The sequence below is a fragment of the Sminthopsis crassicaudata genome, chromosome 5 (genome assembly GCF_048593235.1).
Source record: "Sminthopsis crassicaudata isolate SCR6 chromosome 5, ASM4859323v1, whole genome shotgun sequence".
Lineage (NCBI taxonomy): Eukaryota > Metazoa > Chordata > Mammalia > Dasyuromorphia > Dasyuridae > Sminthopsis > Sminthopsis crassicaudata.
Window position 1 is genome coordinate 300,801,942 of NC_133621.1, and position 17,529 is coordinate 300,819,470.

The window sequence follows — 17,529 nt, forward strand, 5'->3', positions numbered from 1 at the left end:
TTTTGGCTTTGGTGAGGGAGGTGCCCGGCATCTGTGAAAATCCAGAAATACCGGCATAGCCTGTGGCTTCTGCACCTTAGAATGAAGGCTCAGATGGATGTGGTAAGGACAACAGCAATGGGTTCCTTGGGGTCCTCAGAAGTCAGTGGCTTCTGCCATGTTCATCTCTGCCTCTGAACTTTTGTTCGTGCTGTTTCCGCTGATACCCTTCGGACTCTCCCTGTCCTTCATACCCCAGGCCAAGGCCCAACATGTTTCAGGAAGCTTTCTCTGGCTTTCGGCTTATGTTGATCTCTGTCTTCTGAATTCCTGGTGTATTTTTACTTAGTACCAAATAGCTTGAAAGCACCTGCTTGCTTTTGAATTGCTCCCTGTATATTAATTTGCTTTCCCCACTAACATAACAGGCAGCAGGATATACCAGTAATTCCATTTATATAACTTTTTAAAAATGAAATAGTTTCTTCATTAGCAGTTGTGTGAAATAGATATTGTGGCTAGTCTTATTCCCAAAATACACGAAACACAAGCCCCAGAAAGAGGAGGCTGATATGTGCTCATTAATTGTTGGACTGGAATTCTCCTTGATCCCAAGTCCAGTGTTTTTACAATACAAATTCCTATTGGTTGATTTCTGTTTTTAAAATCCTCATTTGAATTTTGAATTTCTCTAACACACATGTCACAGCTATGTTGATACATAAACATAAATAGCTTTGGATCATTAGAGAAGGCATAGACATTTAACTTCATTATCGGATTCTATAGAGGGTTACTTAATTTAAGATTCAGGATCACATTGAAACAGAAGTCAGAAAAGAAAACTTTGGTGGATATGACAGAGGAGTCTGTGAAGATGGCAGACCCTGAAGCCTACCAGGAGATGGCCCCAGGAGCTGAGGGAGAACCCAAGGTGACGGCCACCAACCACTGCCAGCACTGTGCCCGTCACGGGGGGCCTGGAGCTAGACTTTCTGTCAGGAGAGGTGTATGTTCTGGAAATCAGCACAAAAGGCCATTCTGACCTCCAGGATCATCTGAAAAAGGTGAAGGGGGAGCAGCACTTGGTGCTGGGAGAAAGAAGGGAAGAAGCAGCATGCTCTGGACACTGGAAAGATAATATCTGGGAAAGGACAGCAGCTGTTCTGAAAGATTTTGAAAGGACCGAGGGGATGAAGAAGGAATGTGGAAAATCCATTTAAAACCATTTTCCCCATTTTCTTGGTTTGATTCTTGGCTGAACTTTAATGGCCAGAATAGGCCAAAGTTCTGAGGCCTCTCCAGAATGGGAGCACTTCAGATCTGCCATATACAGCATACCAGTCATCCAGTGCTGTGAGGGAAGATCACTTATTTATTAAGCTCTACTTCTTAGTTGGGAAACAGCTATTTTTAGGGTCCCCCTAGGGAAATAAAATCTGATCCTCAAATATTTTTTCCACAGGTCTCATCTGTTTCATTTTTATATAAAATTTTAATTTACAAATTTATTTATTTTTATTTTTTGGTAAAAGATTGATTTATTTAAGGCTGTAGGTTACAGACAAAATGAAGGAGGTAAAATAAGCACCGGAAGTGGCAAATATTTACAATTTTTTTTTTTCCTGAAGTAGTGGAGGTTAAGTGACTTGCCCAGGGTCACACAACTGTTACGTATCTGAGGCCAGATTTGAATTCAGATCTTCTTGACTTCAGAACTGGTGCTCTGTCTACTACACCAACTAGCTGCCCTTACAAAAACATTTTTTTTTAAGATAAGAATGCTTTATCACATTTGCTCAAAAAATAAAGTCCCATACTAATACATTTTAGTGGAGTTGTGAATGAATCCAACCATTCTGAAGAGCAATATGGAACTAGGCCCAAAGGGCTATCAAACCGTGTATACCCTTGGATCCAGCAGTTTCTCTACTGGCCTTATATCCCAAAGAGATCTTAAAGAAGGGAAAAAGGCCCATTTGTGCAGAAATGTTTGTGGCAGCCCTTTTTTGTAGTGGCAGACTGAGTGGATGTCCATCAATTGGAGAATGGCTGAATAAGTTATAGGAATATTATTGTTCTGTAAGAAAAAACCAGCAGGATGATTTCAGAGAGGCCTGGAGAGACTTACAGAAACTGCTGTTGAGTGAAGTGAGCAGAACCAGGAGATCATTACACATGGCAATAACAAAATTATGTGATGATCAACTATGATGGACTTGGCTCTTTTCAGGCCAGTTCCAATGATCTTGTGATGATGAGAGCCATCTGCATATAGAGAGAGGATTGTGGAAACTGAATGTGGATCGCAACATAGTATTTTCACCTTTTTATTGTTTGCTTGCTTTTTTTTTCTTTCTCATTTTTCCCCCTTTTTGATCTAATTTTTCTTGTGCAGCAAGATAATAGTGGAAATATGTATAGAAGAATTGTGCATGCTTAACATATATTGGATTACTTGCTGTCTAGGGGAGGCTGTAGGATGAAGGGAGGGAGAAAAAAAATTGGAACACAAATGTTTTGCAAGGGTTAATGTTGAAAATTATCTGTATTTATATTTTGAAAATAAAAAGCTTTAATTTAAAATCAAATATAAGTCCCAAGGCAGAATCTTAAAGCGTGGTATTCTTATCTGACTCTGGTTTAAAGTAGGAAATGATGAGTTGAAGTAAAATTTTTTCATTTCCTGGAGTTCTTTGTTACTGAAAAACAACAAACAACTTTCCCTAAATACTAATACAGAAGTGCCTTTTCCAACGTTAGACAGAATTTTTGGCCGGACATCCTACGAAAGCATTATGACAGTATCTCAGATTCTTATTAAACTCGTGTATTTGTGACTAAGCCATTTGGCAGCTGTGTGATGCATTTTTGGTTTTAGCATTATTGTGAGTCAAGATACCTCTTTGCACATCTGGTCCAGGCAGATGTGGCCCTGCCCATCCTACTCTTTCTCTTGTCCTGATTGGTGCCTTTCCATTGTTCATGTTGGGAGGAAGATCTTTGGCTTTTGGTGACTTTTCCTGGAGAAGAGAGAGCAGGGAGCTCTCAACTGAACACCTCGTGCCCCCCCCCCCCAATCTCTATCATCAGGCCTGAAGTCAGGCAGGTAGCCAAAGAGGAGAGAAACATTTTCAAATATATCATAATAAAATATAGGGCTCGGAACTTCAAAGTTAAAACATTTCCATATTGTAAATGACAACTGCCATTAGGTTTGTGGATGATGGGAGTATAGATTTCATCCTACTTAGAAGGGGATGTTAGGTCAGCACTCCAATCCCATTAATGTCTTAGCTGAGGAAGCTAGGTTAATATTAATATTTTATACTCGTTCCTTTGCTAAGTTGCTGCAGGGAGAACTCTTTGTAACCTTAACACACTCTATAAATGTGGGCTTTGGACTAAAACAGTGCTCTACATAGCCACAAACTTTTTGGGCCACATTTACAAAAGCTAACTGAAAATGAATTTCCAGAGGATTCAAAATAGAAAAATGTCTTGGTCCTGTTCTTGTCTTCAGATTTGTGTTTTCAGATTATAATGCCCAATGGTAGCAGTCAGTTTGAAAGAGTCTGGCTGAACAATTAGAAATGTCTTTGGAAATCAGACCACTGTGATCTCTATTTGGTTGTGGACCAGTTGATTCTCAGGTTGTGTCTAAGTCCCTCTGATTCCATGAAACAAATGCAACTCTAACCAATTTTTTTTTTTTTTTGTCAACTTGAATTAAAGGAGGAAAGTTGCGTGTGTGTGTGTGTTTTGTATATGTGCGCGCGTGTGCGTTTTGATGAAATTAAACAAAAAAAGTCTTAAGATCTAAACTTATGCTTGGATGTCTTTCAAGAAATGTTATTGTTTTGTTGGGACATTTCATTTTGTTGTTACCATGTTAGACTCCTTTAGCTTTGTATAAATGAGTGCTATAAACGCTGCTGATTGAGATTTTCTTCTTCTCTTTTCAGGATTTTGTTTTTGCACTGAATGTAGCCTGGATTGATCCTCCCGGGCTTCAAGAGCCCTAGGATACTGTCAGAGGTAAGCCCAATACATCTGTATTATTGAGAATGAATGGAAAGTAAGCACGCAATTTTCTTACCCATCATCTTACCCATCTTACCCATTGCACCCAGGAGAGAGGCTAAGCTCTTGAGTCTGATAGGCTGAAAGCAGATGGGGAAATAGTCACATGGCATAGAAAAGTCAGTAAATTTCCCCCCCCCCAAAGAATGGATAACTGAAGCATGTGTGGAGATAGGATCATAGATTTGACCTTGAAGCCATTTTTGAGGTCATTGTGTCCAACATCTTCATTTTACCTATCAGAAGGTTGCGGCTCAGGGAGCTTTTAAGTGACCTGTCCATCTTACAGAGGTAGTAAGGAACAGGTAGTCTTCTGACTTCACATACAGTGTTCTTTCTCCTGGAAAGAGCCAGTAGTGAAAGAGAGATGCAGGGATGATTGATGGAGAGGATCTTTGAGGAGACATTGGAGGAGATTGGAACAAGGACAGAGCTTCCTCTAAAACAGGAAGTAAGTAGAGAATTGGAGATGACACTGAAAAGAGCCTTGAGAAATGAATTATATGTTGAATTTCATCAAGGAGGTAGGGGCCTTCCCAGCAGAATGAACAGAGCAAGACTACTGAGGTGGGAGATTGAAGGCCATGATCAGGAAGCAAGATTTAATCTGGTGTGACTTGGATACAGTTATAGGAAAGAGCAGTTATGGGTGTGAAACAGTGTGAAGAGGAGGAGCTTAAAAGGAAAGCTAATACTATGGAGGGAATAATCACCAGGAAAACAAATTTCCTGATCCTTGCCATTGGGAAAGGGATTGAAAAGAAGAAAAGAGGCACTCTACATAGATAGGTGCCTTAGATTGCCTCTTACACAACAGAACAACCTTGGAACAAATTGCAATGTAAGAAAATGATGGAGTGCCTCTGAGAAAAGACTGGAGAGACCATTTCAGAGAATCCTGGAGAGTTGGAACTAGGCAATGCAATGAGCAGAACCAGAAGAACCATTTTGAGGAGGGGCGCGTCCTTGTCATTGAAGGAAAGCCTGAGAGAGGGCGAGGGATGTCACTCGCCTGCTGGCAGAGGGGAAAGAGACAAGACGTTTTTGGACTGGCTGAACTTAGACTTGTTTTGCTAGGTTATACTTAGTTATTCTAGGCTTTTTTTCTTTGCATTTTTTTAATTAAGGGGAACAATATAGCAATAGTGATTTTCCCCCAACGAGTGCTCCTGTCTCATTTTTAAACATTCCCAAGACAAAGAGCAGGTAGTTTGGAAGGAGGTGCAGACAAACAGGGCACTTTTGAAAGCAGCAGGTCATATTTATTCTGTACATCCTTTCAAAGAGAGTGCTGTGGCCTTGTCTATGGGCGTGGAAATGTTCCTTTGGAGATTTGGGTTCAGGATACGAGTGCACCTGCAATGTCTGCCTGATGCTCCATCCCCTTCTGCTGATAGGCCTCTGTCCTAGGCCCGTGGATCCCCTCAGACACCAGAGCCAGGGGCTGCAGCTTTTCCAGGCCTCCTCTTGTGCCAGCTATCACTCCCTTGCCTCAGACGGGACACGCCCACCTGTTCTTCTCCCTCTCCCTGACCCCTGGAGATGGCTGTTCCCAAAGGTTCTTCTCCTTTCTTTACACAGCCCCTGCTTTCAGACCTAGCTTTCAGAACTTGGGCTGTCTCCTCTGGGATGCAGCAGTGCTGATGACTAACAGCTGGGGGGGGGGGTTTGAACACGTTGCTAGGAGCTGAGGGAGACCATCCTGCCTTCGTAGGATATGGGGTCCATTAGGAGATCTGACGCCCGCTGAGGGGAGAACCTCCAATGAAGGGCTGGAGAAATAAAGCAGGAAGCCTGGCCTGAGAGCGTGGCAGAGGAAACTGAAGAGGCTGTAGAAGAGGTCGCTGCTGACGTAGCAGAAGGAGCGTTTAGGGGGTCCAACGGGAGCTTGATTGAGAGGACTGAAGGAGCAAGGGGCTGCTGATGTGGAACCATCTGGTGGTTAGCGGATAATTAAAGTGATAATGTGCATCATAGTCTCTAGCACTTACACGTCACTCAGAGGCCGCGTGCTTTATGATTACGAATGGTAGTTTTGGGATGCGGGACTCTCATTTCACAGATGAGAAAACTGAGGCAGACAGTGGGAAAGTCGGTCACATGGCGAGGATGTGTCTGAGGCAGGATTTGAACACAGGCCTACCTCACTTGCAGTCCAGTTCATTGCCCACTGTGCCGCCCAGCCATGGTTAAAGTTTTTCAGAGAAGAGAGCCTGAGCCTGTTTATTATCTGGAGGCAGGGATGAGGGAGAGCTCGAACCAGAGAGGATAGTACCAGGGGCCATGGCTGCCTCCCTGTGGACATCTCCCAGAAGGCGAGGCGCAGCTGGCCCTTTTCCTCTGCTCTTCCTTTTGACAACTGTTTCTCTCAGCTGCACTGTGAGTCTCCTGGGTGGAAACTGCAGCGGGGCTGCTCTGGCCTTCCCTGCCCCACAGGACTCTGGGATTTCCCAAGGTGGTGAGAAGTATCTCCCACACTAAGGCCCATTTTCTCCTCTCCTCCCAACTTTGGTCTTATTCACCTTCTGTGCTGCATAAAGGGACTGTTAGTGCCCCTTGTGTCGTTCTTTGACCAGATCAGGGCCCAGGAAGACAAGGACTGACATCTTCATTTCGCTTCCTTTTTCCTGCTTGTTCATGCATCCAGGAATGCTTTGGGAAGGCTCCAAAGGGCCTTCCTATCTCCAGGGCCCCCTCTTGCAGGAAGCCTTCTCTGCCTTCCCCAGCTGCCTCTGTTCCTTCTCTCTTCTGAACTTGTATAGACGTCCATTCCTATCCCACCTGTAGCGCTCAGGGCAGTCTGCCTTGGATTATTATTGCTTCTGGCTGTCTTTTCTCCATAGCTTAAGCTGTTTGAGGTTAGGGTCTCATTCATTTTTTTCCCCAGTAAATTACCTCGTAGAACACACTATACATCTGACGCTCTCAGTATGCGCTTGTTGAATGAATGAGTGAACAGTTCCCCTTTAGAGACATGGATGAGAATGTAAGCTATGACATCTACTACTTCATCTGTTTTGAGTGCGTCCATGCCAGATGCAAATGCATTTCAGATACTAGAATTAGGAATTAAAAGTTGGTGACCTTTGCCCCAGTCTATGAAATTTAGAAAGCGGTATTCTGGTTACTAGATGGGAACCTTGGCTTGAGGATAATTCTGAATGTTAACTTGGTTCATTACCTCAATTGTTCTCAAATGGAGAGGAGTTTTTTAAAATCCTTCTAAATTTTGTGGAAAACCCAGGACAGATATCACATGATGATACTTTCAGTTGGTCATCAACATGTATTGACTTCTGTATTGTGTGCTGAGCATTTTATAAGTTCAGGACTGCCCATGTGGTCAGCATTTGCCACATGTTCTGCCCTAGTGACTGACCTGTGATGAAATGATAACAATGGAGTTAGAATTTGGGTACAGACATGTCTTTAACCCTGTGGTGGCTTTAGCATTATTTGTCACCTCTTCCCAGCTCTGCAAGGACCACCTTTCTTAGGTGAAGTTATCGCCTTGACCTGATACTTCTAAAATCCTCAAATCCCACAGACATGCTTTCCTTACTATTTTTTCCTACCAGGGAAATATCTTTAGCCAGTGTACCCAAATCCATTTTAGATGCCAGTATCCCAGGTCGTGCCTGGAAAAATCAGGATGCTTGATCTAGTTTAGAGATGTAGGGTGTGGAAAGTAGGAAACTGGTAAAGTGGCGACCACCATGAATATAAACAGGATTCCCTATGCATGGGAAAAGGAGCCATGTCTTAGCAGGTTAATTGGGCCTTGCTTCCGGTCAGACTTGAAATATCATCTGAGTTTTTAAAGGAAGACAGAGAGACATGGATTGTTGAAGAAGGGAGGGCATTTCAGATGGAGGAAGGAGAATGATTAAGTGTGGGGGACTTAAGAAGTGGGTAAAGTCACTGTGATGGGGAAAGAGGATTGTGGGTGAGTGCTCAGTTGGAGCACAGTATATAGGAGACCAGCAAGAAATAAAGCCGGTAAAAGCTTGTGAGACAGAATGAATGGTGGTCATAGAAGAAGGTGCCCATCTTTTGACATGTTTAAGTTTGAATTGCAATTTGGACCTTCAGAATAAGATGTTCTGTATGAAGACAGAGATACGGGGCTGAATAAAGTGGGGGAAGATTCTGGGCAGGAGATCTCCATTTGTGAGTTCATTTAGGGTAACATGTTTTATTGAATGCCTCCTCTGGAAGTGGGAGCACAATGCATATCAAAGATTCCATCCTTCCCTTTATATAGCCTATGGTTTAGTTCAGCAGACCTGCACACACCACAGAGGAAAGAGTAAAGGTTAAAATGGGCCGCTAGACATAACCACACTAGAAACTTAAAGAAGGGAGAAAGTGGCTTGCTTTGGAGAAGTCAGGGAAACTGCATCCTTGAGCAATAGGGAGACTGGATCAATAGAAAGGAGTAGAAGGCTGATGAGGGAGCATGAGCCGTGGCAAGGTGGCAGCTGTGCCATCACTTTGGGGATGAGTGAGCACCATCATTCATGGAGACCCTACCAGAGCTCACTTCCAGCTTGCTGCTTTGGGCCCAGCTCTGAAGCCCCAATCCCACTGTAAGAGAAAAGCACAGCATTGGAAGGAAAGGCAAAGACTCCATCTTCTCCCTGTCATCCAGGGGCCGTCCACGGAGCGGGAGTTAAAGAATAGGCCAGGGAAGCAGGTGTTCCAAGGCTGCTTGTTATATGATTGTAGTGAGCATTCTGGGAATCATCCATCGTTATCTTCAGCTTTTTAGGCTCTTGCCATTTCTCAGTGAAACAAACTGTAGTAGTTATTGCGTGAGAATGATGTGAGGGATTCCCACCATCTTTCTTTCCTTGAAGGCAAATACTGGCTCGTTTTTGTCTTTTGTAAATCCAGCCCCCCAGCACAGGGCCTGTCTGGAACATAGTAGGCATTTAGCTAGTTGAGTGATTGATTGATACATGGGCATCTTATGGTGGCTGGACATATGGACAATAATATTTATTGAAGACCTTGGAAACAGATAGATTACCCAGAGATGACATTTTCTTGTCTCTCTGGCACTTAAAAATTACTCGGGGTTCACATAAATAAAGGATTTATGTTGCATATTTGAATAGTTGTACGTCAGGGATTATATTTTTGATTTATTCAAAACAATGGTTTCAGAAATTTTCAAGTCTCTGCTACTTTAATAAAATTGTAATGAACTTGTCTCATTTAACCTTTTTTAGAGGAAAAATTGCAACTTATGTAGTATCTTGAGCAACAAATCTATTCTATGGTTTATTTTCTAAATAACATTAAACATTTTTTAAATGTAACGATAGCAACCATCACATGTTTTTAACACCATCTAATGACACACTAAGAATGTAAAGCATAAAAACATCAGTTCAAGGGGCCCAAGCAATTGAAATACTTAGCCAAATAAAACCGAAAAATCTGGCTTTATTCAGTGCCCCCATTCCCCCGACCTCACAAAATAAACTGCCAACTAATTAAAGGCCAACACTTGAGTTATTCACAGTCCCAGGCACATGTGATTTCAGCAAACCCTTTGAAAACAACATATTCTCTTTTTGTGTGGTGATTTCATTGTGTTTTTTCCTTTCTCCTTTCTGTTTCTTTTAGGCCGTATTTGTGTGTTTCTGCAGAGTTTTGCACAGATTCTGTTCCCATGCAAACCGATGAGGGAGAAATATTGGAAGAAAGCTGCTCCGAGGTCAGTGAAGGGCTAAGAGGGTCAGTGGTTAAAGAGTTGCTCTGGATGCCGAGTATGTTTTTCTGAAGGGGGGTGTGTGGGAGGAAGCACGAGAAACCATTTTCAGTCCCTTAGCTGAGAATGATCGAGCACCTGTTATGTGCTAGTTGTCTTACCCTCACCTGTAGTTTGTTTGTGTAGAAGGGGAACATGACGCTTTTAAAAACATAATTTGTTTTAATGTTCGTTTAAGATATATTTCAAGTAAATTTTCATGGAAGAATGGTCTGTTAACTTCAGACGTTACTCCAAGGTGAATCATCTCTAACTCATGGATGTTAATCACTATGGAATCCTCTTTGTGTCCAAAGTGCCTCCCTTCCTGGCCTTCTGTCTCTGCTGTAAAATGAGGGGTCGGTTGGCTTACATGTCCCCTGAGGTGCCTTCCACCTCTCCACTGAGGCTCCTTTAGCTCTGTGGGGCTGTTTTACAGAACACCTATTATCAGAAATATTTAAATTGCATGTTTATTTTGCCAAGCCAGATAACCTAGTTTCTAAAAAATATTATAGTGGAACAGAACAATTTGGGGTTCTCTCTCCCCAAGCTCATGTCCCCCAGATTCCTCTAGTGCCTGAGTAGGCCGTCTCTCTTTCTGTGGCGTTTGCTCTTTTTTGGCTTCTGCTTTAGGGAATTGTTCCCTTCCTGAAAGTGTGACCTGAGGGCCTCTGAACCTGTGCTGTTTCTTCATAATTAGATGCTCTTGTACCCATCCTGTCTTCAGCTGGCCAGGTGCACCACCTTTGCTGTTTCCAGATCGATTGTAGCTACACAGCATCAGAGCTGGTTGGGGAAAGGGGATTTCTGTTGGAAGTCATGTACAGCATCTGGGTCTTTCCCCTCCAAGGGATTCTGAGGGAGAATGAAACAGAACTGGGCAAAAATGGCCTTTGGGAAGGAGCCTTGACTTTTGCCTTTGGCTTTTTGCCGGTGTTGCTGGCCAATCACCCCTCAATTTTCTCATCTTGAAAATGGAGGATTTGGACCTGTTGACCTCTGAAGTCTGCTCATGGGTTCAGACTTTTGTCATCTTCTAATCGAGAATGCTCTTAGAGAGGCCAAATTGCTCCAGGTCTTTTTCATTAACCCCATCCTGCCCCCACTCCCTGCTGCCCACCTTTATGGGGGAAAAATCCCCTTAAGTTTCACAGATGATTAAAAAACCACTCTTGATGTTGATCAGTCCATGATCCCCTGAACCCCAGGCCCTTCTCTCCTCCATTGTCTCCCAGTGTTTGTTATTTCCATGATACCATTTATCCCTTTTATCCTCTGTCATCCCCTTCTCTTTTTTGCCTTCAGTCTTTCCCCACATCAGGGTGTTTCCCAGTGAGCCCCATCTTCTCGTTATGTGGCCAGAGTCTTTAAAGTCCAGTTTCAGTATTTAACCTTCCAGTAAAAAAGCCTGAATTAATTTCTTTATGTATTGACCAATCAGATCTCTTTGCTCTCTAAGGGACTCTCAAAAGTCTTCTTCAGCACCACAGTTCTGAAGTGTCACTTCTGCAGCGCTCCATTTTTTTTTTTTTTTTTTTTTTTTTTATTGTCCAACTTTCACAGTCAAGCAGCGCTACTGGAAAAAATCATAGTTTTGGCTCTACAGACCTTTGTCAGCAAGGTGACAAAGATTGTCTAGATTGGCCAGAGCTTTCCTTCCAAAGGAATTAATTTCATGACTGTAGGTGCCATCTGCAGTGATCTTTAAGCCCAAGAATATAAAATCTGACACTAATTCCAATTCTTCTCCCTGTATTTGCCAAGAAGTGATAGTTTTTGGTTTGTTTTTTTAAATTTAATTTAATTTTTGTTTAGGTTTTTTTTTTTAAGTTTTAGACTTTTGTGATATTAAGCTTCAAGTCACCTTTTACACTCTCCTCTTTCCCCCTCATCAAGAGGTTTCTTAATACTTCTTCACTTAATGCCCTCAAAGTATATCATCAACATATCTGAGACTGTTGATACTTCTTTTGGCGACTTTGATTCTGGTTTTTGATTTCTGGTGTTCCATACGATGGTCTCTGTATGTAAGTTAAATAGATAAAGTAACAGTATAGAATTTTATTTAACTCCTTTCCCAATCCTAAATCAATTAGTTATTCTATATTTGGGCCTAATTATTACTTGCTTGGCCTGTAGACAGGTTCCTCAGGAGAAGAATAAGATGATCTGGGACTCCCATCTCGTTGAGGACTTGCCACATTTTGTTGTGATTCCCACTATTATGATAAATGAATGAAAACACTATTGGACTCTAATTTATCAATGAATACCTAGGGAAAAAAAAAACAGAAATAGCAAAGAGGTTATAGAGATATTTTCAAGAAAAATAATCATTATAACCAGGTTGCGTATCTATCAGAAACATACAGACTTAATGTTAGGAACAGGATGAAGAAGACAGTTAGTGGATAACAAAAGCAAGGAGAGATAGAGGGACTGGATGAAGACACTGGTGCTGCATCACCGGGAGTCAGAGGGTCCCGAGGAAGGATAGGAGCCCAGGGCCAGACCCGGCCATGTCAAGGGGCAAGAGTAGGAGCCAGCATCTCTCTAACTCTCCCATAGCTGCAAGGGTTCCCTCTTGTTTGGTCCTCTTAGCACTTTAAGAGGGGGTGTTCTTCTTTACAAATGAAAGACTTCTATGATGGTGAGGTAGGGTCTAAGAGCAGGTGGGGAAAGAGCAGGAGGCAGGCATGGAGCCTGGGGGGAGGAAGTAATTAAGGAAGAAACTAATCCTGGAGGTCTTTGGCCATTGGGGGCATCCGAGGAGTGCCATGGGGCACTGGGAAAGAATAAGCCCTGAGGCCAGGCATGGGCAGGAAATAGTCATAGCATGGCGTAGCATAGCAGCCCATCCCTTCCTCCTCACCACAGAGCTGGAGGGATCTGACCTAACCTCATAAAGGGCTCGCATAGACCTTTCTCTCTCACCAGCCCATTTTGCTGGTTGGGACTCCTGTTTCTGTTGGTATGGAGTATTAATGGGGTCCTGGTACTCTGAGTGATCCCTTTTCCTTTTCTTAACTTGTACCAGATGGGCACTGCCAGGAAGGAGAGATGTGAGAGAGATTAGTGGTATAATTGATGGTACCTGGTAACTGGACTGACCCAGAGGTTGAGAGCTGAAGGTTAAACCATGGTTTCGGTCAGGGGAATCTGGGTGGATGATGGCACCATGGAGGGGGCAGATGAGGATACTAGGTTTGAGGGATGGAGTGTGGGCCTGGGGCCATGGCGAGAGGTCAGCAGGAGAAAGACATCTCTACAGATGCCCGTCTAAACCCAGGTGTGCCCCCAGACTCCCCAAGGAGAAGTGTGGAGATAGAAGAGCAGGACCAAGAGTGAGACCTCCCCCCTTATGCCGGGAGGCACAGATCAGTGTAGCAGTCAGAAAGGAGAAGAGAAAGGGACATGTGAGAGGAGAGAAGAGAGAGACCCCCAAAGTCCCTGTGGGACCGAGGATGGGCAAGACAGACCCCTCGGCATGCGGTAGAAAAAGGGGGCAGAGTCTGCCTGGCATCACATCTGTCCTCAGGGTTACCTGTTGTTCTTCCTACGTGCAAGGAAACCCTCTGTTGAGCAGACTTAGCATTTTCTTGGAAAGTCTAGCATTTGATGCACTATATTCTTTAAAAATTTGTTTTTCGAATTAGATTTTTTTTGATTGTTGACATCACTTCCCATAATACCTAAAGCCATGGAACCCCCTTTTCTTATAAATAGAAATGAGCAGAAGAGACTGTAAAACCCACCCCCTTCCCACTAGCCCTGCCTTTGCTTCCCATGATTCACTCTGGGCATAGAAATCACATGCGTATGTTGCTCTTGCTGCTGGAAAGGACTTGACAATCAGCTGTCCTTTGGCCAGACTTAGCACCCCAAGGATACCTTCTGGCCACTGGTGTCTTTCCCAGTGGAGTGGAAGCTTCTTGAGGACAAAAGTGTTGCCCTGGACTCTCAATACATCCCTTGCCATCTAGTCAGCAAGCTCAGTAACTGTTAAAGTTCATTCTGACAGTAAGCACCATTTCACGGCTCTAGCTCCCCATCTACTTAGCTGAGGAAGACACGTTTCCTCTTCAGCTCTGTAGAATCAAGTAGGGTCATTGTGTTAATCTGCCTTTTTGTGGTTTTCCTTTAGATTATTATGGTTTGGAACCCCATATTCTTTTCCTTCCTGAGAATGGGAACAGTATTTTGCTGTTTCCTCTCATAGATGACCTCTTTCATTCTTCCCAGTTCCTCAGCGATTGAGACCAGTTTAGCAGTGGAATCTCCAAATTCAGGTAAATTATCAGGCGCTTTCTCTCCTTCCTTTTCTTGGGCTTCAGTTATTCCATGGAAGTTTCTGTTCCTTTCATTGCAATTTTCAGGTTATTCTCTTTTCAACAACATGGAATGATGGCCCCAAGCACCAGCTGTCTCCCTGCTTGGTGTTCTTGTCATCACCTTACTAACCTCAGCTTATTCTGCCTTTTAGCTTTTCTGATGATATTTGTATCTTCTCCTTTGCTCTTTGACCTTTTTTACTCATTTCATCTTGAGTACATTTTATTTTGTCATATGAGCTCACTGATAACGACATAGCTATTTTTTTTCTTTAGACTTCCTGTTCCTCTTGGTAAGGTCATTCACAATTTTCTTATCTTTTATTAAAATTTTTTCATTCATATTTTTTATTTTCACTTTACATTTCCCAGTATTTTTTCTTCTCCTCCTCCCTAAGGCCAGAAATCAAATTTTTAATCAGAATTTTAAAATCGTTTAGCAATACTAAGCCATCAGTATTAGATGGGATGCCCTGCACACCATCCCTGCCTCCATAAGGAAGGGAGGGGGCTGCATTCTCCGGTCACTGCCTCCAGGTGGGCCAAGCTCTCTGAAATCCCACCCTGCTCTCATTGGGCATTTTTGTTCTTGTTCTTTCATTTATATCGGTGTGTTCCTTCTTATTTTTTTCCTGCTTGTGCTCACAGAAAGCTTTCTAGGTTTCTTTGAAGTTATAAATCATCATTTCCCCTTCTAATTGCTGGTCTTAAGGGAATCTAAAACTCAGCATGTCCAAAACAGAACTCGGGATCTTTCTCTGAAAATCTTGCCTCTCCCTGGCTTTCATCATCGTCAAGGATGGCCACCATCTTTCTTCCTCTCACGTAGACCCTCAGCCTGGCTGTCCTCCTCGACTCCTCAGTTAAACTCACTTCACATCACTAGTTTTTTGTCCAGTTTTGTTTTTCTGCCTTCACAATATTTTTTTGTGTGTCTGTTATCTCTTTCTTGCCAATAATTTTTTTTTTCTTTTTTGGCTGAGGCAGTTGGGGTTAAGTGACTTGCCCAGGGTCACACAGCCAGCAAACATTAACTGTCTTAGGTCACATTTGAACTCAGTTCCTTCTGACTTCAGGGGTGCTGCTCTATCCACTACCACCTAGCTGCTCCCTTTCTTGCCAATTACATAGCCAACATCCTGGTATAGGACTCCATCACTTCTCACATGGACTTGTGAAAGTTTTCTTTTTAATTATCTGTGTGTGTAATCAGAGAGAAAGATGTTCTCTCTCTCCCATATCAACTTCCCCCAAATTGAGGATGAAAGAAAAATAAAATCCTATTACAAATACATATAATTCTTTCCTTTCTTGTTCTTTTTCTTTCCTCCTTCCTTTCCTTCCCTCCCTTCCTTTCTTTTGTATTCTTTTTCTCTTTTCTCTTTTCCATTTTCTCTCTCCCTTCCCTTCTTTCTTCCCTTCTTTTCTTATCTCCTTCCTTCTTTGTTTTTTTCCTTCAGTTTTATTTCCAGTTGCCAACTGTCTCCCTATTCCTCTCTGCTTTACCCACTGAGAAGGTAGAAAAAGAAAACTCATTAAAAATATGTGTGATAGTGAAAAACAAAATCTCACATTAACCATGTATTTAAAAAATAAAATAGAATAGACAGTCTACTTCAAGCTGCACTCATGAGTCCATCAGCCGGCTTGTTGAGTTCTGTGGAATCTTGGTTGGTCATTACATTGATCAAAGTCTCTAAGTTTTTCAGATGCTTCCCTTTTTGATATTATTGTGGAAATTGTTCTCCTAATTCTACTCACTTTATTTCGCTTGGGTTTCTCTGAAATCAACCCCTTCGTCATTTTTTGCAGCACAATAGCATTCAATCAGTTTGTGTCCCATAACTTGTTCAGCTATTCCCCAAATGATCCTCATTTTTTGCCACCTCAGAGAGAAGTACAGATACTTTTAATACTTTAGTTAAACTTGTTTTGCTTAGAATCAATTCCTTTCTTCATCTACCCTCCTCCAATTTTTTACCCTTCTGTCTCCATATTGAGCAAAATACATTACTTTGCTCAGCAGAGATTGAGACAGTGTGTGTGTGTATGTGTGTGTGTGTGTGTGTGTGTGTGTGTGTGTGTGTGTGTGTGTGTGTGTGTGTATTCTTCCCTCCTTTAACCATTCAAATAAGAGTGAGACTAGAGTATCAGAGTGGGTCCCTGCTGTACTTTTTCCTAATATTTTCCCATTTTAGCTTCTTTTCCCAGGAATTTTCCACTCCAACTTCCCATTCCCATCTATCTTCCACCCAGCAACCAAAAATGATTTTACTAATGTGTAAGTCTTGCTAAATAAACTCCAGGATAAAATCTAAATTCATCTGTTTGGCGTTTAAAGCTGTACTCATCCTGGCTCTCTCCTGCCTTTGCAGACTCATTATGCTTCTCTCACACGCTCTGTGATCAAGCTACACTGGATCCTATGTCTTTTTTTTTTTTTTTTTATTCATTTTTCCAAATTATCCCCTCCCTTCCTCCACTCCCTCCCCCCGATGGCAGGTAATCCCATACATTTTACATGTATTACAATATAACCTAGATACAATATATGTGTGTAAATACCATTTTCTTGTTGCACATTAATTATTAGCTTCCGAAGGTATAAGTAACCTGGGTAGATAGACAGTAGTACTAACAATTTACATTCACTTCCCAGTGTTCCTTCTCTGGGTGTAGTTATTTCTGTCCATCATTGATCAACTGGAAGTGAGTTGGATCTTCTTTATGTTGAAGATTTCCACTTCCATCACAATACACTGGATCCTATGTCTTGCACTGGCCATCCTTCATACCTAAAACACTGCCTCATTGCCTCCTCCTCTCCAACTCTGAGATTTCCTAGGTTCTTTCAAGACTCACCTCAAGTTCCTCTGCATTGGGCTACCCTTTCTTTCCCACCATCATCCCCTTCCCTCTGAGATTATCTCATTTACCCTCCATAACTCTTCTTGCATGTGCCCAGTGAGTTGTTGACATTTTGTCCCTTTTATTAGAAGTGAGTTGTTAGAAGTCAGAAACTTTATTTTTTGCCTTTCTTTGTATTCCCGGTGCTTAGCCAAGTGCCTGGCAGATAATAAGTGGATAATGAATGCTTATCAAGACAAACAGTTTTGACTTAGGAACTCCAATCAGTGCAGTTACTTGCCATAATTTCAGAGAAGTGATGAAGTAGGCCCTTTCCTTCCTGATAGAGAAGTCACAGACTCTAGAAACATACTTTTTTTGCATATGGCCAATGTGGGAATTTGTCTTGCTTGTCTGCATTTTTATACAGGATTTTTTCTTTTTAATGAGAGAGGGAAAATGGAAGAGAAGGAAAATGATTGCTTATTAATTGAAAAGAAATTAAATAAAAACAAAAATAAATTTCTT

General features: G+C 42.2%; 1 protein-coding gene across 4 annotated transcripts in view; it reads left to right on the forward strand.

Annotated features, from left to right (window-relative positions):
• Nucleotides 1-17,529, forward strand: part of TNRC6B (trinucleotide repeat containing adaptor 6B) — a 206,005-nt gene that overhangs the window by 33,680 nt on the left and 154,796 nt on the right. For 3 of the 4 annotated variants that reach the window (XM_074271770.1, XM_074271778.1, XM_074271773.1), the window contains exons 2-3: nt 3,945-4,017; nt 9,697-9,787. In XM_074271770.1, coding sequence (XP_074127871.1) covers nt 9,743-9,787 — 45 coding nt within the window. In that variant the 5' untranslated portion in view covers nt 3,945-4,017; nt 9,697-9,742. Of the gene's footprint in view, nt 1-3,944; nt 4,018-9,696; nt 9,788-17,529 lie in introns of those variants that run through there. The other variant, XM_074271772.1, reaches the window with a different exon arrangement.